General features: G+C 50.0%; 1 protein-coding gene across 2 annotated transcripts in view; it reads right to left on the bottom strand.

Annotated features, from left to right (window-relative positions):
• The window catches only part of Sdk2 (sidekick cell adhesion molecule 2), a 291117-nt gene that overhangs the window by 81617 nt on the left and 184837 nt on the right, over positions 1-24663 (bottom strand). For both annotated transcript variants that reach the window (XM_052195691.1, XM_052195692.1), the window contains exons 6-13: positions 17312-17423; positions 15387-15577; positions 15175-15258; positions 11971-12165; positions 11238-11354; positions 10323-10490; positions 9358-9460; positions 1128-1304 (exon numbers count right to left, since the gene is read on the bottom strand). In XM_052195691.1, coding sequence (XP_052051651.1) covers positions 1128-1304; positions 9358-9460; positions 10323-10490; positions 11238-11354; positions 11971-12165; positions 15175-15258; positions 15387-15577; positions 17312-17423 — 1147 coding nt within the window. The remainder of the gene's footprint in view (positions 1-1127; positions 1305-9357; positions 9461-10322; positions 10491-11237; positions 11355-11970; positions 12166-15174; positions 15259-15386; positions 15578-17311; positions 17424-24663) is intronic.

The raw sequence follows: 24663 nt of genomic DNA, 5'->3' as shown, positions 1-24663 counted from the left end.
ATGGCATTAAATGGGTCAGAAACCTGTGGTCATGGGGGGTGGGAATCTAACATCTATTATTGTCCTAAGTGGACATAGACATTAACTGCCTCTTTCGTCTTTATCCTTACACTTCTAGATTAGGGCATCTTCAGTCCTCACTAAAGAAGCTCTCTCTTGCAGTAAATGGTGATAATTACAGAGACCCATGGCTGGCCAGTGTGCAGAGAGGCAGAGACGGTGCTGTGCTCAGGTATAAATGGCACATCTCCATCAGCTCATCTTGGAAATATAATCAAGATCGATATAAGATCAAATCAGCCTAAATCTCAGTACAGAAGGGGAAAGGTTTGAGATCCACCTGTAACTGGAAAGATATCAATTTCCATCAGGGATTTGATCCCAGTGGAAGCTTCTGTGCCCCAGTAGCCAGTCCCATACCCATGCCCACACAACCACCACTAAGTGGACTCAACAGGTTTAAGAACAAAGACCATGAGGTAGAGAGGAAAAGGTTGTGGGGATACAGGGAGGAGTAGGAGGGAAGGATGGGGTAGACTTGATCAAGATGCATTATATGCATGAATGAAATTCTCAAACAATGAAAAGAATAATAATAAAAAACGATTGCCTGTTGATGTCCCCTTATAGGAGAGGATGGTCATTAGATCCTCAACTGAGATTCCCTTTAATCCATCCTGCCCTTTCTTCCCTGGGGAGCCATGTAATCTTGTTCCAGGATGGGACTAATTTTTGCAAGTAGGAGGCAGTTACCATCCATATTGGAGTGGGATATTTTGCTGATGCAGTTGCCTTGGGGTTAACCATACCCCTGTAAGTAAGCCCGATAAACTCATTGGTCCACCAAGCTGGACTTTGACATCTTGGTGCCCTGTCTGGAGTAAGTGGATGTTTATGCCTGCCAACTCTTCTCTCTGGAACTAGAGGCCCATCTAAAGCCTATGAAGACTTCTACTCCTGACAGAGGTGTCCCTGAGCTCTGGGGCAGGCCTAGAAGGATGTTGAGGAGGTGTTTTAGGGTACTTGGGTGGTCCTAGTCATATACGGCTTTCTGTCATGACCAAAAGGAGCTGGTTGGATCTGAACACCCCACTGCTGTCATTACCTCATACCTCCTTTGCCCTTACCTGACTCGAAGGTGGGCGTTGCGAGAGTCATTGCCACCAGCTGAGAGTACCCGGCAGGTATATGTGCCAATGTCCCCTGACCACGTCTGCGAGATGTGTAGGGAGCCATTTTTGTCCAGGCGGATCCGAGGATTAGTCTCCACGGCCAGGGTGGCCCCATCCTTCTCCCACACGTACCTATGGAAGGGTAGGAGGTCAGAAAGTTTCCAGGGCGGGCCATAGCCAAGCCTCCACCTGGGGGGCATGTGCCAAAGGCAGGTGGGAGGCCATTACATGTGTTGCCTCTGGGATTGGGCTTGTGGGCAGAGAGCAGGGCATGGGAGGAAGACGTTCCCTGGGAGAGCCCGGAGGTCCACCGCTCCTGTGGCAGATGCTGGGTCGGGGAGCATTCATGCAGCAGGCCATTACTGGTCATTTACACCATGGGTTCAGACCCGGGTCAAAATGTTGTTACTTTTGGCCAGAAGCCATCACAAAACAACCACTGGGAAAGAGCCAGCCGAAGGAATTCCTCCGAAGATGTTAAAAGATTACGGCTGGCGAAGGAATCAAACTTTCCGAGCAGACTACATTTTGGAATTAGGTCTATGAGGGGGAATCGTTAGATCAATGCATCACAGTGACAAATTGACTTTAGTGTCCAAAAAAAAAAAATCACTTTAGCTTCGGCCAGTCGGAACAAAGGGAGTCTTGAGAAATGACACACACGCTGGTGCATGACAGTACGAAATACCTCCTCTGGAGCTGTTACGGAGAAAACACAGCCATTATCACTGTCATGGGTGTATCCCAACGGCTGCCTCCATGGAGGTAAGGTGCACAGTGCCCTCCAGGGAAGGTGGACTATAGTTCTCAGAAGGACAAGATGCCACCTGGGGACAGTAGTGGCCGACCTCAGGGTCCCCAGGTTAACTAGAGTTTGAGAATGGAAGATTGCCAACAGGAGTACATCTGAGATATTTTAACCCCGAGTTTGAATAGGAAAACCAACAGAGGCATATGAACTACTGCAAGATAAACAATGGGGGTGAAAAAGAAGGACAACGGGAAGGGAAAATGTTTTCAGTCCTGGGAGAGGCCGTGATTACATGGGAACATTGATCCCTGCTTCTAGATTCTTCCCTGGTTCCCTGCTGGCATATTGCAGCGATACTGTGTCCAGCAGTTGGAAGCCCAGGCCAACGGCTGTCCCTGATACCTGCGGCTTCTGAGGCGATCTTGGGTAGGTTTGTTTGACCCTCTTTGACTCTGTTTGCCACTTGTAACATGAGGAACCTGTTTGCTTCATAAAGCTGTATGGACTATATGGATTGTAAAGCCAATCTAAAATGTTTAGGGGAGTGTCAAAGAGGGTAAACGGCCAGTAAGAGTCAGCCACTGATGTTTTTATTGAAGAATATTTATATCAATGGTTTCTAGTGATCAGTCTGTCCTTTTAGTCATCTAGCTACCTACAAAGTGTCTATGCAGCTTTCCTTTTATCTATTCCCATCCATCATCTATCTGTCCATTGTCTATCTGTCCATCCATCCATCCATCTATCCACATCCATTTACCCATCAATCTGTTGATTTACCTATCATTTGTCCATATATCCACATTCATCTGTCCATCCATCCATCCATCCATCCATCCATCCACCCATCCATCCTTCTATCCACATCCATTTACCCATCAGGCTATCTGTCCATTTATCCACATCCACCTGTCCATTCATCTGTCCTTCCATCCATCCATCCATCCATCCATCCATCCATCCATCCATCAATCTGTCCATTCATCTGTCCATCATCTGTCCATCAACCACATCTATCTGTCCATCCGTCCATCTGTCCCTCCATCCATCCCCCATCCATGTATAGGAGCTTTTATTTACCCACTCACATATCTACCTCTGAGTTTCCATAGATTTATCAATCTGCATAACCATTCATCCATCCATTGATCTACCCCCATCCATCCATATATCCATCCATCCATCCTTCTTTCCACCTATCATCCACCCACCCACCTAAGACTCTACTTATCCACAAGTCCATCCATCTATCCATTCATCCATCCATCCTTCCTTCTTTCCACCCATCATCTACCCACCCACCCACCTAAGACTCTACCTATCCACAAGTCCATTCATCTATCCATCCATCCATCCATCCATCCATCCATCCATCCATCCTTCTTTCCACCCATCATCCACCCACCCACCCACCCACCCACCCACCCACCCACCTAAGACTCTACCTATCCACAAGTCCATCCATCTATCCACTCACTCATCTTTCTATATATCCTGTTCTAGAAAGGTCTTTACTTAGCAAAGCATCATACACTCTTTTCCATGTGATATTCCCACATCACATATTAAAATCAGAGGCAGGGTGTTCTGCCACAGTCCTCTGTCACTTCACTGACGGCCGGTGTTGGACGTACTGCCTTTTCATCTGCTATTGTAGTTAGTAACGTGATGAACACCCGCATTGAAGAGTGTTTACCTACACTCTGCTTCTTCAAAGACAAATTATCAGCAGCGAAACTGCCAAGTTAATTTTAAAGGCTTTTAATATAGATTTAGAAATGGACAATAGCAGTCACTTTCCATTCATCTCGTTACCTAGAGAAGAATCAGCCTTGCCAGCGTTCGGGGAATGAGCAGGCTTTCCCTAAATACAGATCTATTTGCAGAGAGTTACTGCGGCTTAAGAAATACCCACGGCAGGCAGACACTCTTTGCTTCAGGACATGATGCTTCGGGGAGCATATGTCCCTGCCTGGGAAGCATTTGTTACTGAACTTGAATGTAATTAATAGGTACTTGATTCTAATTAGAAATACAAAGGATGGAAGAATAGGTTAGCAGAATATAGGGCAAATCCAGAACGTGGTATATTCCACAGTGGGGTCGGGGCATGATGGCCCATTACATGCTTGCATACCTAAACTGCTTAAAATTCAAGATTTGTTATTTTTATTTTGTGCATGCTTGCATGCAGGTATGTGTATACTACGTCTGTGTCTTGTGTTAGGTGGGGATAGAAGAAGGCGCTGAGTCCTGTAGGACTGGAGTTGCAGTTGTGAGCTGCTAGATGGGTGCTGGGAATTAAGTTCGTGTCCTCCAGAAGAGCAGCAGCTGATGGAGCCTCACCTCCGGCCCCTCTATAAAGTTTGGTTGTAAAGCGGACACGCCCATTTGTGGACAGATTATCTACAGATACAGTTGAGCATCAATGACAAAGATCACGTGGCTCTCAAAGCCTAAGCCATCTCCTCCTGGCCCTTTATAGAAATGGTTTATTGACCTCTGCGGGATGACATCAGCTTTCTACAATGGCTCAATGGCACAAAACTGGAGCTGGTGAGATGGCTCAGTAGGTCAAGGTACTTGCTGGCCAGCAGATGACTCAAGGACCTGAGTGGTGGAAAGAGAGGACCAATCCTCAGGGTTGTCCTCTGACTTCCATGTGTATGCGAGCCGACATGATTAAAACAAAAACAAAAACAAACGCAAAAAACAAAAACCAAAAAACAAAAATTCCCTCCCATCATCATCATCATCGTCACCATTGCAATCACCACCATCATCATTATCAACAGATGAGCATAAAAATAAAGAGAAGGTCCACTCAACAATGATTCTGGAGCCACTGGATGCCATTGTTACAGGCATAGCTGTAGTTACAAACGTCATACCTGTTAAGAAACTTAATTTCAAAGTTGGTTAAACAAGCCTAAATGCACCATGCAGAATCCCCCTGCTGCTAGGAGGTAATGGGAACTCTAGAAGGACTGGCCTTTGGTGCTGACCCAGAGACCACACCGAAGGCCTGATCCCTCGGGGTGGAGGGGTGGGGGGTGTAGGAGGGAGCAGGCAGGGGAGGGAATGATAAGGTGGACTTTGTCAAAATTGAAATTTTCTACTCTTCCGCAGATATTGCCAAGAGAATAAAAAGAGAAGCCACAGAGCGGGGAGAAGATGTTTGCAGACAAATATCTGATCAGGTGCTGTTATCTAAAATATACAGGGACTTCTTAAAACTCAACCCTAAGAAAACAAACCGGCGATCAGAAACTGGGCTGAAATCCTTGACAGATACCTCCCCGATGAAGACAGGAGCAGAGGGAAACAGAAGCGAGATGCTCGCCTGCTGAGCCACTGAGACATGCAGACTAGAGCGATTCTAGAGTGGATTCTGTTATTGTAGAGGTATCAAGCACCAAGGCAGGAGGCTCACGGTTGATTGCAACTCCAGCTTCAGGGAAATCTGACGCCCTCTGGTGGACTCCATGGGTACTGCACTCAAAGGCCCATCACCCCTGCCCTCACCTCATATGTACATAATTATAAACAAACAAACAAACAAACAAACAAATAAGATCACTTCAGAACAGCCACAAGCACCACATCACAACTAGTAGAGTGGCCAACAGCACCCAGTGCCTGCCAGGGCAATAAATAGCCCCTCCTCCAAGATGGCTAGCACACCTCTGAAAGACACCTAGGTGTTGGCTTCCCATCCCCTCCCCTTTTCTTGACAGGGTTTCAGTGTGTAGCTCTGGATGGCCTAGAACTTGCTATGTACATCGTGTTAGCCCTGGACTCAGAGATGTGTCTGCCTCTGCCCCCTGAGTTCTGGGATTAAAGGTGTGCGCAACCATGCCTGGCTCGAGTGGCTTCTTTCAAAAGTAAACAAAATACACCCTTAGCCAGACTTGGTGGCTTGTCTGTAATGTTAGTACTTGGGAAGCTGGAACAGGAGAATGACTACAAGTTTCAGCCCACCTTGGGCTACATACCAAGAGCCTATTTCAAAAAGACACACACACACACACACATGCACATACATACACATGCACACACATACACGCACATGCACACACACAAACACACATACACACACAAGACATACATGCACACACACATACACACAAACACATACACACATGCACATACACACACAGACACACACATACACACATATACAAATGAACACACACAAACATACAAACACACACATACACACAAACACACACACAAGCATGCACACACACACCTACACACACCCCTCTATCTATATCACGCTTTTAGCATCATCTTCCATAAATCAAAGTTGAAACAAATAATAATAAATAAGCTCCCAGTCTCTTCACCTCATTAGGTTACAAACATTTTCAGAATAATCTAGTTATGTAACTTGACCGCTAACCAGTGGCCTTTTGGGGACCCTTTTGACTTCAGATAACAACAGCCAATCTTTAGCAAATCAGACGTGTGTAAAACATTTGATACTCATAATGAGATTTCTCCATATTAGCAAAAATTTAGAAATAATAATAATAAAAAATGCAGTTGCTGTGAACTGGTAAACGGCTTCCCTCAGACAGCGGACTCCAAGCAATCCGGTAATTGAGTTCATGCAAACATATTTATTGACATGGCACAAGGGGCACAGCAGGTCCGTAAGGGAAAAAGATTAGAGAAGAGAGTGTGTCTGGCTTCTTTAATGGAACTCAAAGACCATTACCTATGGTGTCTAATTAAGGGGAACAGTTAACTCTACGTGAGTTTTTCACTATCCTTTACCCCCCTGATCTGAATTTTCCTCCTGCAATGTAATAAATTCATTACATGGTAAAAGTATAAGAAAGTACTTATTGATAGCAATAATCTCTCCAAGTGGATTGCTCGTGTCCTGTCTAGATTTGGACCCAGATACCAAATAGACCCTTTGAGAATGGCAGGCAGCCTGCAGCCGTCCTGGCCTCACCCCTGGGCCCAGCTTTGTCCTGACAACACTTGGGATTTGAGCGGCCAAAGCTCGAACGTGAGCCGTTGGCTTCTCCCTTTCTAGTCTGCTCGGGGGACCCTGTTGTGCTTTGTAGCTAGAATATCCTGTTTCTGGAAGAATATCAGAATCGATGGGAAGCTTTAAAAATACTGAGATTTGTGTCCCCTGACCCGATGTAATCTCAAGGCTGCAGAGGGCAGCAGGGGCACAGGCTGCGGCGAGCAGAGACAGAGGGCTGGCCTTGGGCAAAGCTGTGAGTTCTGGGTTCAGTGAAAGACCCTTGGAGACTGATAGAGAGGAGATACTTGATGTTAGCCTCTTGCCTGTGCACATGAGCGCATGCGTGCACACACACACACACACACACACACACTCACACACACATACTCACACACACACTGATACATACACACACCTGTACATACATCTGCACATACACAGATGCATGCACATATGCATGCACACATATGCACATACAGGATTGCACATGTACACACACAGATACATACACACACATGTACATACATCTGCACATACACAGATGCATGCACAAATGTACACACATGCACACACATGCACATACAGGCCTGCACACACACACATACACACACACACACACACACACACACACACGTGCGCACACAAGCAATGGAAATAGTTGCTGAGGTAACATAGTGGCTATTCAAGTGTTTTTCAACTAGTGGAACATAGTTGAAAAAAATATAGAAAGAACACTACTATGTCATGCCAGACTGTGACTCGGGGGGGGGGGGGGCGGCGGGGTGGCTTCTCTCTGAGGACACTTTCACAATTGCTTTATTAATTTTTCTCTTTTAGAGAAAAATCCGATAAAGCCAGGACGACGGACCCTGAAGTGAGTCTGCCTACATTCTGACGAGCTCTGCGTGATTCCAGAGGTCATGTTTGTGCCCCTGCTGGCATGTGATAGTCCTTCAAAGGTCCGTGTTGAACAGTTCATGAAGCGTTTCTCAGCCGGGGCAGGCCTGGTGTCCTGCCATCCTGCTTCCTCAGAACTGTATTCTACTGCCTGGCAGGCTGTCTTCTGTCCAGTGACCACCAGGTGGCGCCCCAGGACACCATTGTGAGGCTTAGGGAGGCCATGTATGCTGGAGGCAGGAGCCCCCACCCCTCCTGGCCTCCGTGGCAATTGTGTGACTGTGTTACTATTCATTAGCAAGACAGCAACATGGGGGAATCTTCTGAAGAAGCAGTTATGCCGACTCCTCAGCCCCCTGGAGCACAAAGGGACACATCACACCCCTCCTGGTTGTAGCTCCCAGATCTTTTCATGGTTTGGGAGTCCCCTGGGTGTCCTTGCTTGAGCTTGGTATGTGGAAGCTTTGGTCCACAGTGGCCCAGCCGAGACACTGGCTTTTGGACCCACACGGAGCTCTTGAGGCTCAAGGTCCTGGCTTTCCCTCAGGGGCAAGGGGTAACTCCATTTAAGTATTTCCTCTTCTTATTGTTATTATTTTTTAAATTTATTGATTTATTTTATGTATGTGAGTACACTGTCATTGTCTTCAGACACACCAGAAGAGGGCATCAGATTTCATTACAGATGGTTGTGAGCCACCACGTGGTTGCTGGGATTTGAACTCAGGACCTCTGGAAGAGCAGTCAGTGCTCTTAACCGCTGAGCCATCTCTCCAGCCCCTAAGCATTTTCCCTTACATGCCCTCTTTCAGGGTCATCCCCTGAGTTTAGCTCCTGTCTTATCCCTATGATCATCTCTGTGTCTTCTTACCCAGACAGCTCCACTATGAATATTAAAATAAGACATGAAGACCTCACAGTAGGTGCTTAAACTAATTCATTCACACGAGGTTAGTTAGGGGGTTTAAAAAGTGGGGACTGCACAACAGGAGACTTCCAGCTCTTCATCCTAAACTCCTTGTTTCCTTCCCTCCTCTCTTGTTGCCTGCCCCTTTTCTTCCTATGTCGTATATGAGTACAATGTGTGTATGGTGCAATGCTTGTCGGTGTGTTCGGTGTGTGGAGGCCAGGGGAGGATGTCAGGCCTCCTGTCTGTAATTTTCTTCCGTACTCTTAGACAGTGTCTCTCACTGAGCCTCAGTAGGCTGGGGCAGGCTCTAACAGTCCCATCTCTGCCTCTCCACAGTGCTAGGGATAGAGGTACGTATGCAGCTGTGCCCTGCTTTGGGGTATGGGGATTTGAACTCAGGTCCTTATGGTTACCCAGGGAGTGTTCTTACCATTGAGTCATCCCTGGAGTCCTCCTCCTTGATCTATTTCTCTGCCTTCCATTTCCTGCCTCAGGACTCTGTGTTAACACCGCTCACACAGTATGGTCCTTAGGCACCAAGCCTCTTCTCAATCTCAGCCCTGTACCCAGCTCTGGAAACGGCCCCCAAGGTGAGGCGTGGCCTTACAGGTGGCATCCCCTCCCCCTTTGCATTGAGTACCTGACAGTCACTCTGGGATCGTGGGTTACACCACACACCATGGAGGCCTGGGTGCCCTTGATGACACTCTGGTCCTGGGGCGGCTTGGTGATGCGTGTCCGGGCTGTAAGACAAGGTGCAGTGAGCAGGTATATGGTGTCAGGGTTATGTTCAGTGAACAGGGACGTTGGGCTGGCACTGTAGCAGGGCCTGGCAGGGGAGGGACACACTGGAACTGTACATCTGGATGTTGGGAGAGGTTGAGCGATGACCTCATATGTTGACAGGTGTGTGTCACATAAAAGTCCCAGGAGAGTGGAAAGGACGAAGTGTCCCAGGGACGCTGCGATTCTCAAAAGCCTCAAACACGGTGAGGACTCAGAGCCACAGAAGGAATGGAAACTGCAAGCTGAGAGTGACCAGAGCCACCAGGCTAACACGTTGGTGACCGACAAGGTCTAGCCACTCACTCGAGGCCCTAGGGCTCAGGCTAGAGAGGTGTGGTCATAAACCTGCATGTCTGGGGTGCACACCTCAAGCGAAAGAGGTTTGAAGGATCTGCTGGCTTCTCTCCAGGCTGATAATGGCGGGTGGTATACCGAACAGACAAGCTCACCTCGATGGCCCTCACTGCCACGCCACTAATGTCCTGGCTGCTTTCTCAGCAGCTGAAGGCTGGGGGAGGGACTAAGATGGGCACTGTCTGGCCCGCAGAGCCAAAAATATTTACTTTCTGGCCCTGTGTTGATTTCTGCCCTAAAATACACAAGACAGCTTTTTTATTTTTTTAAATAGTTCTCTGGACTCAGCCAAGCATGGCACGGCTTCTCCATCCGGTGGCCTGGCTGGCAGGGCCACCACCTCCTGCTTCCCGGCTTCTGAGTTAATTTGTCATCATCCCTGTGACAGGAAGAGCCTTGGATGTGTCAGCCACACAGTATGGGAGTGCAGATGCTGGCGGCCCACCCCCATAGAAGGTCACTCACCCCATACGACCAGGTCTGCCGACGCCTCGTCCACTCCCCGAGAGTTGGTGGCCAGACAGGTGTAGGTACCAGCGTCCGAGATATGGGTTGGGCTAATGAGCAAGCTTCCAGACTCCAGCAGCGTGAAGCGAGGCAGCTGGACAGAGCCGCTGGCTAAGATGCGCTCCCCTGAGGTGACACAGGGTTTGATGGGGCATCGGCTGGAGCCTTGATACTGGCCCTAAATGCTCCAGCTTTGGAAGGTCTCCCCCCACCCCCACCTCTGGACACTTAAATGAGTTGTTAAGTGTTAAATGACAGGCTTAGCTGGGGCTTGGTGACAGGCTCACAGGCTCACGGGCTCACAGGGCAGCAGTACCCTTTCGGCCACTCCTCCACCCACCGCATGTCTGCCCTTCACCAGATGAGGCCACACTCTGTCTGCTGTGGCTGCTTTCAGCTAGCCAGTCATAGCCTGGGGACAGCCGCACTTGGGCTGGGGAGAGGAGAGGGGAGACAGGCTGACAAGGTGATGATGGGTATTTCTGCACTGGACAAGATGTTTCTGGAGAGAGTCACCTTCAGGGGAGCTGAGGAGGAGAGAGGTGGCTGAAGGGTGCAGAGGAGGCGTGGCATAGAGACAGAGATTCATAGCTAGATGGGTAGACAGACAGGCAGATGGATAGAGACACCATAAGGTCGAGACAGACCTCTTGCAGTGGGACATAGGAGGTCTTGGTCTAACCTGGGAGAGACAGAGACTGACATAGACCATAGAAGCAGACCAGTGCGGATTGTGAAAGTCAGGCGGCACTGTGTCCAGCCTTTACAACTGCATGTGGGGATCTCAATCCTGCTCGCTCCCTAACTCAGCGTGGAAGATTTTCCTAGACTCTCACATGACTGTGTCCTCTGAAAGACCATCCTGCTGCCTACCTTTCTGCCAAGTGATAGCAGGCCGTGGTGCCCCTGAGGTCTCACACGCCAGTACAACGGACATGCCGTCAATCACCGTGCTGTCCAGGGGGCCTCTGGTGATATTAGGGGCGATGCCTGTAGAGGGAGATAGTGGGGTCTATTAGTGACACTTAGGAAGATCCCCAACTAGGGGCTAAGATCTCAGAGCCCACAAAAAGACAGCCTCTCCCTTCCACCAGCTGGTCCTGGTGTCACAGGGCCTTTTGCTGGGAGGCCTAGGAGAGGTCCCCGATACCTGTCAAGAGAGTTCTGCTCTCTGGAACCTCAGACATCCACTAAGGGGAAACTGAGGACACAGAGGGACGCTCACACAGTGACAAAGTCAGTGGGATCTGACCTCCATTGAACGTGCACTAGTGTGTGCAAGAAGGAGCAGTCGGAAGCTGCCTTTGTGCTGGGTCTCTGGAACCTCAGGGTGACACCTCTGACCTGAGGTCAGCAGATTCACCAATTGGAACTGGCTTTTCTCCAAGGGCATCAATGGCTCCAGGACCCACAGGGAAGATCATGGGTGAGCAGGATTGACAAGTTAGTGTGCCGAGGGGGATGTGACAAACTGGTGCCACATGGGACATCTTCCCAGAATCCCACCACAGTGTGGGTCCACCCTACCATGCTCCCCAGCAGTGAGTGCGGAGGGACGCTGTGCCCCATGGGGAGGCTCAGAGGCGGCACAGGGGAGGACACTTACTGGTGACGGCCAGGTAGGTGGAGGTCTGGGCCTCGCCGGCTGCGTTGTGGGCGAAACACTGGAGCATGCCGGTATCGTCGGGCAGCAGGCCGCTGATCTGCAGGCCGCCGTCGCTACGCTGCTTGAAGCGTGTGAGCTTTCCCACCTCCACCAACGCAGCGTCCTTGTACCAGGTGATGGAGGGAGGCGGCACCCCTGCGGAAGGCCAGGGCCACGGTCAGCCATTTGCCCCATCCCGGGTCAGAGTCTGCAGGAGGTCCTAGGACGCCTTGCTTTCTAGAACGTTCTCATAGGCATCGATTTCATGGAGTGTGTTCTTTTAAAAGTCTCAAAAATTTTGGGATAGGGATTTTTGGAAACTGGAAATTTCCTAGACTCAGTTTCCCGAAGAGATGCTTCACAGGGCAGATTTTAGAGGGAAGGTTCATTATTATTATTATTATTTACATTTTATTTATTATTATGGGGGAGGGCATGCGTGTGGAGGCAAGAGGACAACGTTGTGGAGTTAGTTCTCTCCTTCCACCTTTAAGTAGGTTCCAGGGATTGAACTCAGACTGTCAGGGGTTTTTGGCAAGCACCTTTACCCAAAGACACATCTCATCTGTCCCTATCACTACTGAGTTACTTCAGACAGAGGCAGGAGGACTTCTGAGCTTGAGATTAGCCTAGGAGAGAGACAGAGAGAGAGAGAGAGAGAGAGAGAGAGAGAGAGAGAGCACACACAGAGAGAGAGAGAGAGAGAGAGAGAGAGAGAGAGAGAGAGAGAGAATGCACTTCAGGACAGGACAGGACAGCCAGGGCACAGGGAAACACTGTCTCAAAGAACTTTTCCAGGCCCTATTGTTATTTTTGAGACAGGGACTCATATATCCCAGGCTGGCCTTGAACTCTCTGTGTAGCCAAGGATAGCCTTGACTTTTTTGTCCTCCTGCCTTTATCTCCCAAATACTATATCATAAAGCTTGTGTGCTGCCATGCCTGGTTTATGTAGTGCTGGGGACTGAACCCAGGGCTCCATGCATACTATTAAAATACTATCAACTGAGCTGATTCTCCATCCCTGGCTGCTTCTTCAATCTTCTCCTTCTCCTCCTCCTCCTCCTCCTCCTCTTCCTCCTCCTCCTTCTCCTCCTCCTCCTCCTTATCCTCCTCCTCCCTGTTCTCCTCCTCTTCTTCCTTCATACTGGATGGTTTTGTGTGTCAACTTGACACAGGCTGGAGTTATCACAGAGAGGAGCTTCAGGTGAGGAAATGCCTCCATGAGATCCAGCTGAGGGGAATTTTCTCAATTAGTGCTCAAGGTGGGAGGGGTCACTATGGGTGGTGCCATCCCTGGGCTGGTAGTCTTGGGTTCTATAAGAGAGCAGGCTGAGCAAGCCAGGGGAAGCAAGCCAGTAAGAAACATCCCTCCATGGCCTCTGCATCAGCTCCTGCTTCCTGACCTGCTTGAGTTCCAGTCCTGACCTCCTTTAGTGATGAACTGCAATGTGGAAGTGTAAGCTGAATAAACTCTTTCCTTCTCAACTTGCTTCTTGGTCATGATGTTGTGTGCAGGACTAAAAACCCTGACTAAGACCACTTCTTCTTCTTCTTCTTCTTCTTCTTCTTCTTCTTCTTCTTCTTCTTCTTCTTCTTCTTCTTCTTCTTCTTCTTCTTCTTCTTCTTCTTCTTCTTCTTCTTCTTCGTCTTCTTCTTCTTCCTCCTCTTCCTCTTCCTCTTCTTCCTTCTCTTCCTCTTCTTTCTCCTCCCCCCTCCTCCTCTTCTTCCTCCCTTTCCTCTTCCTTTATTACTATTCTATATTTAAGACAAGGTCCTGCTCTGTAGCCCAGGCTGGCCTTGAACTCATGTCAATTCTCTTTCCTCAGCCTTCTGAGCAAGGATGGTAGGAGCGTCTTTAGTTTTTTACTGCAATGCCTGGCTCAGCCTTCTATGCCCTGGGTTAGCCTCCAAGAGGCCGTACTCAATCCCCGACAATGGAGCCCAGGTAGAGAAGCAGGCAGAGGGGCCTCTGTTCCTCAGGAGATTCCCCCACATCCCATCTCAGGTCTGCACACAGAGGAAGGCGTTCTCTCTCCCCATAGGTGTACCTCAGTTCTTCCCATGCTTCCATTCACCCTCTGCCTCTCTGCCTCTGCTCAAACTTACCTTCCCCAGGGGAGTTCCACAGCTCTGTACCCCCGCCACCCCCATTCCACCCTGCATTCAGCCATCACCGTGTTCCATCCATCGGATGACAACAATTGTTTGCTCTTCATTGGTGGGGGCCAGGGTGTGGCTTACGATCAACAACACGTCTCAATTTAATTGGCAGTCTTGTTTCTTTCTTAGCAGCACATAAAATAATGGCTCATCTCACCACTCGTGGCATTCTGAATGTGATGAAATAAGGCATCTTTGTTTATTGGCTTCTTCCTCGTTTTGTAAATATGGAGGGTGGAAAACAGGAGGGACTGGGATAGGTGGTCCCTCTGTAGAGTCAGCCTGGTTCACTCTCCTTGTGCGGCCAAGAACCAGAGACCCCTGCTGAGATGATGGGACATCTGCCCCGGGGTCTCAGGAGAGCTGCAGTTCTACACACCTCTCTACACTACTGGGGCCACACCAGATCCTGTATTCAGGATTCTTTATTCTCCGGACAGCTTGGAACTCACAGCAGTCCTCCTGCCTCAGCCTCTAGGTACTAAGATGCCTGAGTCCCGATACTCCATTTGACAGCCATTTTTAACCCTCTATCCCCAGTCTATCCTTTAGGCTTAGCTCTGTCAGGATGGGGGCAGTAAGGACTGGAAGCTGTGACAGAGGGCTAAGTAGACTAGCAGGGGGCGAGGACCAAGCCAGGCACGCTCTCTACCTCGAATGGGCTGAGCGGATGGCACCCGTTCAGGTGAGACCCGTTCAGGTCTGCGGATGCTGGCAAAAAACGGTGATTCGACATTGTCTACAACTCTCAAATTATGGGCAATTTGGGTCTGTCACCTGTCCTGAAATTACGGTAATTTGGGCTCATTTGTAACTCTGGAGTTACGTGGGTTGATTTGCAGTCTGAGATTACGGTAATTTGGCTGTTTGTTTCCTGGGTGCCAGCTCCTAGCCAGCTTGTCACCGCTTAGCGATGTGGTCTGGGGAGCAAGGTGGGGCTTGGAGATGTCCTGGCAGGGATGAGAGGGGTCGAAGGTCTCCACACTCATGCTTCGGTGTTACCTTTGGCTCGACAGGGGATGTCTACCACCTTCTCCATCTCGGCTGTGATGTGTCTCTCGGGCTCTCTGACGAACTGAGGTGGCTCTGCAGGGAAGGAGCAGGAGACAGGCTTATTGCTTTTATATCTAGCCACTGTGGGGATGGCATCTGCCCACACTGCTGTGCCCTCCCTCTCCAATAGCAGAGGAACCCCAGCGCTTGCACGGACTCACCCAGCACCGAGAGGTAGGCGCCCCGGGTGACAGGGGCTACACTGCTGCTGCGTAGCATGGCCTCGCATGCATAGTATCCGGTGTCGCTGACCGTGGGGTTGGTGATGGTGAGCCTGCGGTTGTAGTCGCTGATACCACTGGAGAGCAGGGCCCCGTCTTTCTTCCACACAATGTGCAGCTTGATCAGAGGCCTACGAAGTGAGGGAGGCAGATGTGTTCAGTCAGGGGCTTCTGGGAGGACCGTGGGGGATGGGGTGAGTGTGGGAAAGAACGGGGATGGAGTTGTCATTGGTGTGGCTAGCTCCCTGTCAGTAGAATGGGGGCGAGTGTAGTAGATCTGGGTGGTTATGAATGTCAGTCACAGAGAATGTTCCCAGCGGGGCCGGGACACAATGGTAACTGCACACATGGCCCTGGGAGAGCCCGGGGGCTGGCCTAAATTATTTGCTGACCTCTCCCTGGGCACCAAACCTTCCCTTCTTTTAATAGGTGACTTTGGAGGAGTGGAGGATTAGGGGAAGAACAGATATGACACAAGGGCAGACAGACAGACAGACAGACCCACCCTCACCTCTGAGAGGCAAGGAGCGCGTGGACCCCTTCCCACCATCACAGGCTTAGGGGTCTGGTTTGCTCCAACATTCCTTCCCATAGATTTCTTTCTTTTCTTTTCTTTTCTTTTTTTTTGGGGGGGGGTGCTTTTTCGGGACAGGGTTTCTCTGTGTGTAGCCCTGGCTTTCCTGGAACTCACTCTGTAGATCAGGCTGGCCTTGAACTGGGAAATCCGCCTACCTCTGCCTCCCAAGTGCTGAGATTAAAGGCGTGCGCCACCACTGCCTGGCCCCATAGGTTTCTAAGGATGGTCCTCCTTAAGTGGAATAGGCCTAGCTGTTTGGGCACACTCAGCATCTTCGAGAAAAGGCTCTCCATGGGTATGCAAGTGCGGGAAACACAGGTAGGGTCTTGGCTGCAGGATTTCTCAGGCTTTTAACACACATCCTGGCCAAGTTTCTCACCTCTGTGAAACATGCTCTCACCAACAGTGCTACAGGGACTAGGCTCTCCTGGAATCCTCAAGTGACCTTGGGACCACAGTCTAATTCCATAATGGTCCCATGACATTTTTCTCTATATATCTATATCTATATCTATATCTATATCTATATCTATATCTATATCTATATCATCTATATCTATATCTATATACCTATACCTATATCTATATCTAGATCTAGATCTAGATACAGACAGGGTAGGCTAGACTCAATGCTCTCCTTGCATGCCTTATGGTGTGGTGTGTGTCAGGTCATACCCACTTTATAGATGAGTATACTGAGGCCCCTGATAGGGCAGGGAGCTAGGCCTCTGGGGGAGCTGGCTTCAGGTCAGCTCTGTTACTGGCCATTTGGGTGACTGGGGCAGACTGCCTGTTCTCTCTGTGCTGTAGGCTTGTGTCATGTTGGGGGAAAGGAGGCCCTGTGGGAAGCTCTCACCACACAGCCCTCTTAGGAGGGGGTTGAGGGACTGGAGGGATGTCATAGTGCTTTACAAAGTCCACGTTGAACCCACTCGGTTTACCATCTTCTGCACACAAGCTCCTTCCATGCACCCCACATAGAGAAGGGGTGTTCTCTGAGGGATCATCTCCCCCTCTTTGATGGAGAGAGTTCCCCTCTGGCGCCATAGCCTGGGCTACATCTGCTTTCCAGTGGCTCAGCATGGCGGCACTTTCTTCTTGCACACACAAGAGCAAGAAACCCTGTTGAGCTTGCTTGATGGTGCTCCAGATTCGCAGTGTCTACCCATCCCTCCTACCCCTGCTCTCACAGGTCCTCCTCAGACCAGGCAGGCTAGACTTTGCTCAAAGACAATGGTGCTCCTGGCTACAGCTCTGGTAAGAGGTCAGTGGAAGCTGCGTCACCCACCTGGCATTGGCCACGCACTCCATGGTCACCTCCGAGGTCCCAGCCACCACACTGGTGTTCTTGGGTGGGATGATTATGGTTGGTGCGATGGGGTCAGCAGGCCCCCCAACATCTGAGAAGACATGAAGAGTTTAAGGGGGGTGGAGTCAGAACCTCCCATCTCTGCCTGCCCACGAGGTACAAGGAGACCTTACTCCTTAAGGCACACAGTGGGTACCAGTATGGGAAGTCCCACGGCTGCCCCTCTGGACAGATCTGGGATGTTTCGTCTTCCTCTGCTCAAGGGCGGAAGTGTCAGGGGAGCTCTGCGAGGTCCTCAGCCTCAAAGGCCTCTCGACTCCTCCTGAGTGCAAGTCACTCACTGCTATCTGGCCCCACTACCTTCAAAATACTCCCTCGCCTACGTTTACCTCATGGATCTACTTCATCTTTGCCCCCGGCGCTGGACCACTCTCTACACTGAATACAGTGGTGTTCCTCCCTGTGGGAAAACAGTCCTCCAACTGAACCAGCTGCCACATTCCCCAGTTCAGCTGCACTTGCTGGGTGTAAGAGACGGTTGGAATCAGGTCTGTGGACTTTTGAGATTCCTTTAGAGAAGGAAGGGGGATAAGGGAGTCACTAGACTCTCACTGAGATCCTGGCTGCTCCTCTTAGCCATCTTTTGCAATTAAGCAAATTTCAGGAGGCCTCAGTATCTGTCAGGGTCTTTGGCGGCGGCGGCGGCGGCGGCGGCGGCGGCGGTGGCGGTGGCAGCGGTGGTAGAGTCTATAGCCTTGAGAAAATTAACTGAAAGAGGCTACAAGCTATAGGAAGACCATCAACCATGTTGGGTGAAGGCTTTCCAATATGGCTGCTTTGGGGTCTCCCCAAACTCCTGCTTACCAGCCCAATAAACTCATTGGTTCATGGTGTGGGGTTTGAGTGAGAAATGTCCCCTCCCTCCTCTAGGCTCATGTGTTTGAACGCTTGGCCCTCGGTTGGCGGTGCTTGGGGGAGGTTATGGAACTTTTAGGGGGTGCCATCTCCCTCACCTTTCAATTTATTCTGCTTCACATTTGAGTTTTCTTTTCTTTTCTTTTCTTTTCCTTTCCTTTCTTTCCTTCTTTCCTTCCTTCCTTCCTTCCTTCCTTCCTTTTCTTTCTTTCTTTCTTTCTTTCTTTCTTTCTTTCTTTCTTTCTTTCTTTCTTTCTTTCTTTCTTTCTTTCTTTCTTTCTGTCTTTCTTCTTCTTCTTCTTCTCTCTCTCTCTCTCTCTCTCTTTTTTTTTTTTTTTTTTTTTTTTGGTTTTTTTCGAGACAGGCTGTCTCTGTGTAGCCCTGGCTGTCCTGGAGCTCACTCTGTAGACCAGGCTGGCCTCGAACTCAGCAATCCACCTCTCTCTGCCTTCCAGACTGCTGGGATTACAGGCGTGCGCCACCACCGCCGCCTGGCTCACGTTTGAGTTTTAAAGAGGTGATGATCTTTTTGACTCTCTGCCCCAGCTGCCTGCTGTCCGGCCGGCCTGCCATTTTGATTCCCTCTGAACCCATTCCCCCAAAGTGTTGGACCAGAGCAACGAAAAACACTTAACGCACACGTGTGTGTGTATGTGTGTGTGTGTGTGTGTGTAACTTTGGTGGAATCGTACTTTGACCAGTCCTTGAGGCCTAATAATGAGGGGTGGGGGAGACTTTGACATCTCTTCAGGGAGGGAATTCTCCCAGGAGTCCCCTCCCCTGGTTCAGGGCCACCCAGCAGCGGTGGATGTGGCTTCATTTAGAAACAGGGTCTTTGTCGACCCCGTAACTGGTTCAGCTGAGATCACAAGGCAGTGGGGAAGGCTCTCTGTCCAGTGGGAACAGCATCCTTCTGTGTGGGAGCTCCAGAGGCTGAAGAGCCGGGGACTCCAGAACAAGACCCACAGGGGAGGAGCCGAGCAAAGGCAGAGTGGAGACTCAGCCGAGGAGGCTCGCCAAGGATGCCAGCTTCGAGGACTGGAAGATGCTGTGGAGACCCGGGAGAACCTCTCCAGGGGGAATGGGGACCTTGTGACTCCTTGATGCCATATTTAATCTCCAGACCCACAAGAGAGTCTGTTCTCACGATAGGCCTCCCTGTGGTGACATGCTGTTATGCCGACCACAAGGGGCCAGTCCAGGTGTCACCATGGAGGCCGGGACGGTGCTGGCTATGGGCTGAATTGTGTTTCCTGACGGCTTGTATTCTGGGGCCCTAATGCTGATATGATGGCGTTGAAGGTGAGTCTGTCGAAGCTGAGGAGACTTGTTGGAGGTGAGTCTGTCGAAGCTGAGGAGACTTGGCTAGGCTTGTGGGGTGTGACCCCCACTGTGGGACTAGCACCTTCAGCCTCTTTCTCTTGTTCACTTCCTGTCCCCTTCTCCCCTCTCAGATGCCCCCTCTCTCTCTGTCTTGTCTCTTTCCTCTTTATCCCTCTACCATCTTTCTCTGCTGTATCACCATTTCTTCCCCCTTCCCTCCGTGCCTTTCTCTTGCTCCTTACTTCTCTGTCTCCGTCTCTCCCTACTTCCCCACTTCCTTTCCTCTTCAGTCACACAGGACACAGAGAGTGAGCAGGCAATTGTGACTCAGTCAGGAGCCATACCCTCGCCAGCCCTGCCTTGCGACTCCCTGACCTTAAGTCTCCAACTCCAGACCCGTGACGGTGTCAATAAATGCAGCTTAAGGCTGGACATATGGCTTTGTCACAAGCCTCTGAGCTGATGTTTAGACCTGGTAGCCACCATGTCCCAAGCAGGGAACAGGCACATACATGGTGGTCGATAGGTGTGTGCAAACACCCTCGCATGACTGAAGAGCTGTGGTGCAGCCATTGTCATTGTACTCTTCTGGGGACACGGGATTAAACGAAAGAGGGCCTTCATGAATGGGGCTATGAAATAAAAGGTAAAGAAACACCCTTGCTGTGGGCAGAGTGGTTTCATGGTCTTTCTGTGTACTCTGGGCTCTTTCAGAGGTGCCTGGCTTCCCTTGCTGGGCTAGCCTCAGCCCGGCACTGCCTCCAGCCTCAGCACCCACTCTGCATTTCTTCCAGGGTCTTAAAATACACCTGGAGAGAACTTTTTCTAGTGCGACGACAAATCTATCTAGTTGGCTTCCTTCCAGGACTCTTTAGAGAGAGCCCGCTGTGACAGCTTGCACAGGTGTAGGTGACGGTGTGGGGGTGATCCTCTGTAGGCCAAGAGGAAGGCACATCATCTCCTTGCAGCCATTGTGAGCCGCTCTGGCCGGCCCCAGGCAGGTTTCCTGGCTGAGCTCTAGGACTTGTTAGAGACAGCCGAGGAAGAATAGGAATAAAATGTAAAAATAAAGGAAAATGAACGGGCGAGAAGGCGGCGTATAAAGCAGAGTAATTGCGACAATATAAAGTCTCATGTAGGTGCCATAAAGTGCGATCGGATTGAAAGCTGCTGATATAGCTGAATCCATAAACGTGTGCTCTAAGTTGTTTATTACATGCCTGCGCGCAGGTACCATGGCTCAGATTAATGGGCCACGCTGAGGAGACAGACTGTTAGAGTCTGAGCCGGTGCTGCTGGCCTGATAAACAGACAGCCCGGAGGAAGGCGAGCTATGGGGAGGTGGGGATTAAATAAGGAGGCTGTTAGTGTGACGCCAGGACCCTCCTGGAGTGTGTGGCCAGGTCCAGGCAGCAGCCTACAGGGAACCCTTGGTACAGGGAGAGAGGACAGGCCTGGGGCTTAGGCTTGCTCTGTCCCAGGTGTTCTGGGGGTGATCTAGACAGGTGATTATATTCCACTCAGGCTCTGTTTTCTCAGGGACAAATCCGTAATAAGAATCGTTACTTGGAGCTAGGGACAGCTCACTGGGTTGAGTATTTGCCTAGAATGCAGGAAGCTCAATTCCCAAGGTGGTAGCTGAGAGAGGCAGCTGAGGTGGAATATGATGGTGGGCAGGGTGGCTCAGAGTTAATCCCAGCACCTGGGAGGCAGAGGCAGGTGGATCTCTGTGAGTTCAAGGCCAGCCTGGTCTACATGATAAGTTCCAGGCTAGCCAGGGCAACACATTGAGATCCTCAATATAATACCTGGACATGGTAATACATTGTAATCCTAGGGTGCACAAAGAAGAGGCAGGAAGATCAGGAGCTTAAGGCTATCCTCGGCTGTATATTGAGTTCAAGGTCAGCTGGAGCTATAGGAGACCCTCAGAAAAATTCACCATCAGAGCTAGGCCGGGTGCTGCAAACCTGTTATCATGGCTACTTGGGAGGCTGAAGCAAGACGATAGCGACGTCAAGGCCAGCCCGTACAACTTAGCAAGACTCTATCTCGAAATAAAAGGAAGCAGCTCAGGAATACAGATCAGCTATAACTCGCTTACCTACTATTTGTGTGTTCTGGGTTTGATTGCTAGTACTGAAAAATCAAATCGTAGCACCTGTCTGGGCAGTGTGAATTTAGATCCCTGCTCCATACATCTTGCTTGGTGGATATCAGGAATGGAGGATTCCTTACAAAGAGAGATGGTAGGATCTGTCCTCCTGGGAGGAAAAGCTGGGCGTCTCACTGGTGACTTAAAGATGCTTATGCTGAGGGGTGGAAGGAGGCTGGAGCAGGGTGGCTCAGGTGGTCTACCGCGAGTGCGGTACCGTGAGCATAGTAGGTGCTCAGTGCAGGATGGTACTTCTCCTGGCAACAGCCTGCCCATGTTGGGGAGAGCTGTCCCAACCACCACCACCTCACAGCTGAGTGTCACACTCTGGGGTTACTGAGAATTGGGATTTGTAGGGTCAGGGTTTCTTCCCTGAGGGAGATACCCATGTCCAGCCTTTGGGGGGAACAAGGCAGAACCTCTAGCTGCTGGAGATGGGAGTATGGCTTCATGAAGCCCTAGGATTGAGAGGTACTGAGAGAAGAGAAAGAGAGGTGATCCATAACAGAGCTATGTGTGTAGATACCACAGCAGTGGTCCTTGGAAATGAGGAGTGTGGCAGAGTTCATGGTCTTGGCTTATTCTCCCTCTCCAGACTGCCCTTTCCTTTCTGCCTGTAGGAGGCAGGGGTTGGTGGTTCTAGTGCATTCCCCGGCCACACCCACAAGTGTTCTCAGCATCACTCTCAGCGCATTGCTAACACCAGGTCAGAGGTACCTTATGGTAGGAAGCCCAGTTTCTACCTCTGCCATGGAGTGAAACAGCTTTGGCTCAGTGATGTCAGGTTGGACTTGGTGCTGAGGATACATGAGCCCAGCTATGGTGTGAGGACAAAGCCAGTGGGCACAGTGATTGTTTAGGGTGGAAGAAGAGGACAGGAGTGTCATGATGGCTATGAGACTGGAAGCCTAAAGATGGGCCTTTTTAGAGAGTAGTAGAAGCCCAAAGGAAAGCTGGGTTTCAAAGGGAGATGTGTTTGGATTTTGTCAGATTGAATGTTTGAGATGGTGATGGATTGATGTCTAGATGGATGTCTAGATGGATAGATGTCTAGGTGGGTGTCTAGAAGGATGCTTGAGATGGTGATGGATGAAAGTCTAGATGGGTGTCTAGATGAATGTCTAGATGGGAGTCCAAGTGGGTGTCTAGATGGATGTTTGAGATGGTGATGAATGGATGTCTAGATATATGTCTAGATGGCTGTCTAGGTGGGTGTCTAGATAGGTATCTAGATGGGTGTCTAGATGGCTGTCTAAGTGAGTGTCTAGATGGCTGTCTAGGTGGGTGTCTAGATGGATATTTGAGATGGTGATAAATGGATGTCTAGATATATATCTAGATGAATGTCTAGATGGATGTCTAGGTGGCTGTCTAGGTGGCTGTCTAGATGGGTGTCTAGATGGGTGTCTAGAAGGATGCTTAGATGGTGATGGATGGAAATCTAGATTGGTGTCTAGGTGGGTGCCTAGATTGGTGTCTAGATGGATGTTTGAGATGGTGATGAATAGATGTCTAGATATATGTCTAGATGTATGTCTAGATATATGTCTAGATGGATGTTTAGAAGGGTGTCTAGATGGGTGTTTGAGATGGTGTTGAATGGATGTCTAGACAGGTGTCTAGCTGTATGTTTGAGATGGTGATGGATGGGTGTCTAGATGGCTGGAGAGATGTTCAGAGATGCCAGTCTTGGGACCTCCAGGTATGGACTTGGCATCAGTTCATGAAATTCAGGAGTGAAGGATGAAGGCTGAGCCCCGGATGCTGGGCTTTCTCATTTCCTAGAACAGGAAGTAGCAGTAGAGGAGGACCCATGAAGGGTGCAAAATGTAGACTGCAGATTCTATAGCTCGGGAAATAGGGCCAGGTAGGGGTGAGGGGGTAGGGTGTCTAGGCGATGGTGCAGGGGATGGGATGCAGGATGGGAATAGGCTAGGAGAAGTAGCTAAGCTGGGGTGACTCTGACAGAGCCAGGGAGGGAGACATCTGTGACCTTCTTTGGACTGCAGCTCCGGAGGGACTTCTGTTTTCCTTCTGATATGTGAAACCACAGTGGTGCCTAGGGCTCAGGCTTCATGGCTAATGAGTGTGGGTCTCAGGCCTGACTTTGCCAGTATTAGCAAAGCCCACTGGGAAGTGGATGATATTACTTTTTTGGCCAATACCCTCAGTTTTTGTCACCTATGAAATGTGGATCATGGGAACCAGTAAGATGGTTCAGCAGTGAGAGGCACTTGACACCAGAGTCGAGGATCTGAATTTGATCCCCAGGACCCATGTGGTGGAAGGAGAGAAATGACCCCTTTAAACTGTCTCTTACTCCCAAATGTGTGCTGTGGAATGTGTGCTCCCCACCTGCCCCCAATAAATGTAATATAAAGTGTGGATAATGACAGCCTAACCATCTGCCAGTGAGGACAGCTGGAGAGATGGTACCACTAATCGTCAGAATGCGGAGAGCCTTAGGCACCGAGGAAACAGGCAATCCACCAGTGGAGGAGCCACCTGGTATGGTGTGATTCACCTTTGTAGGACACACCTGGTTGACATGTGTTGGGTGGCCTAAATTTTGAGGCCTGGATGCCCTGAGGCTGAAGAGCTGTTGTGTCCAAGGTTGGGGATGAGTGGGCATCCAACCAAAGAGCTAAAGGTCCTTTGATGCCCACTGGCTCCTGGAGCCAGGTGAGTTGTGCTGAGTCAGTCAGTCTCCTGTGACCAGCTTGTGGTGAGGGACATCCCAGGGACCAAAATGCAGGTGTGTGCTGCATTCAATTCACGTTCTAGATAATGGCCTCAGAAACCCAAAAGCTCAGAAGTCAAGGCTTTAGCTTCAGGGCTCTATGGGATCCACCTCTTGCCTATGGGGGTTCCTGCCACCAGTTGTGGCAGGACAGGCAAGACCTGGCACATGGGAGGGGCTGTTGTGTTGAAGTGGATT

This window comes from Apodemus sylvaticus, chromosome 10 (genome assembly GCF_947179515.1).
Source record: "Apodemus sylvaticus chromosome 10, mApoSyl1.1, whole genome shotgun sequence".
NCBI lineage: Eukaryota > Metazoa > Chordata > Mammalia > Rodentia > Muridae > Apodemus > Apodemus sylvaticus.
This window is presented reverse-complemented; position numbering and strand designations above follow the sequence as displayed.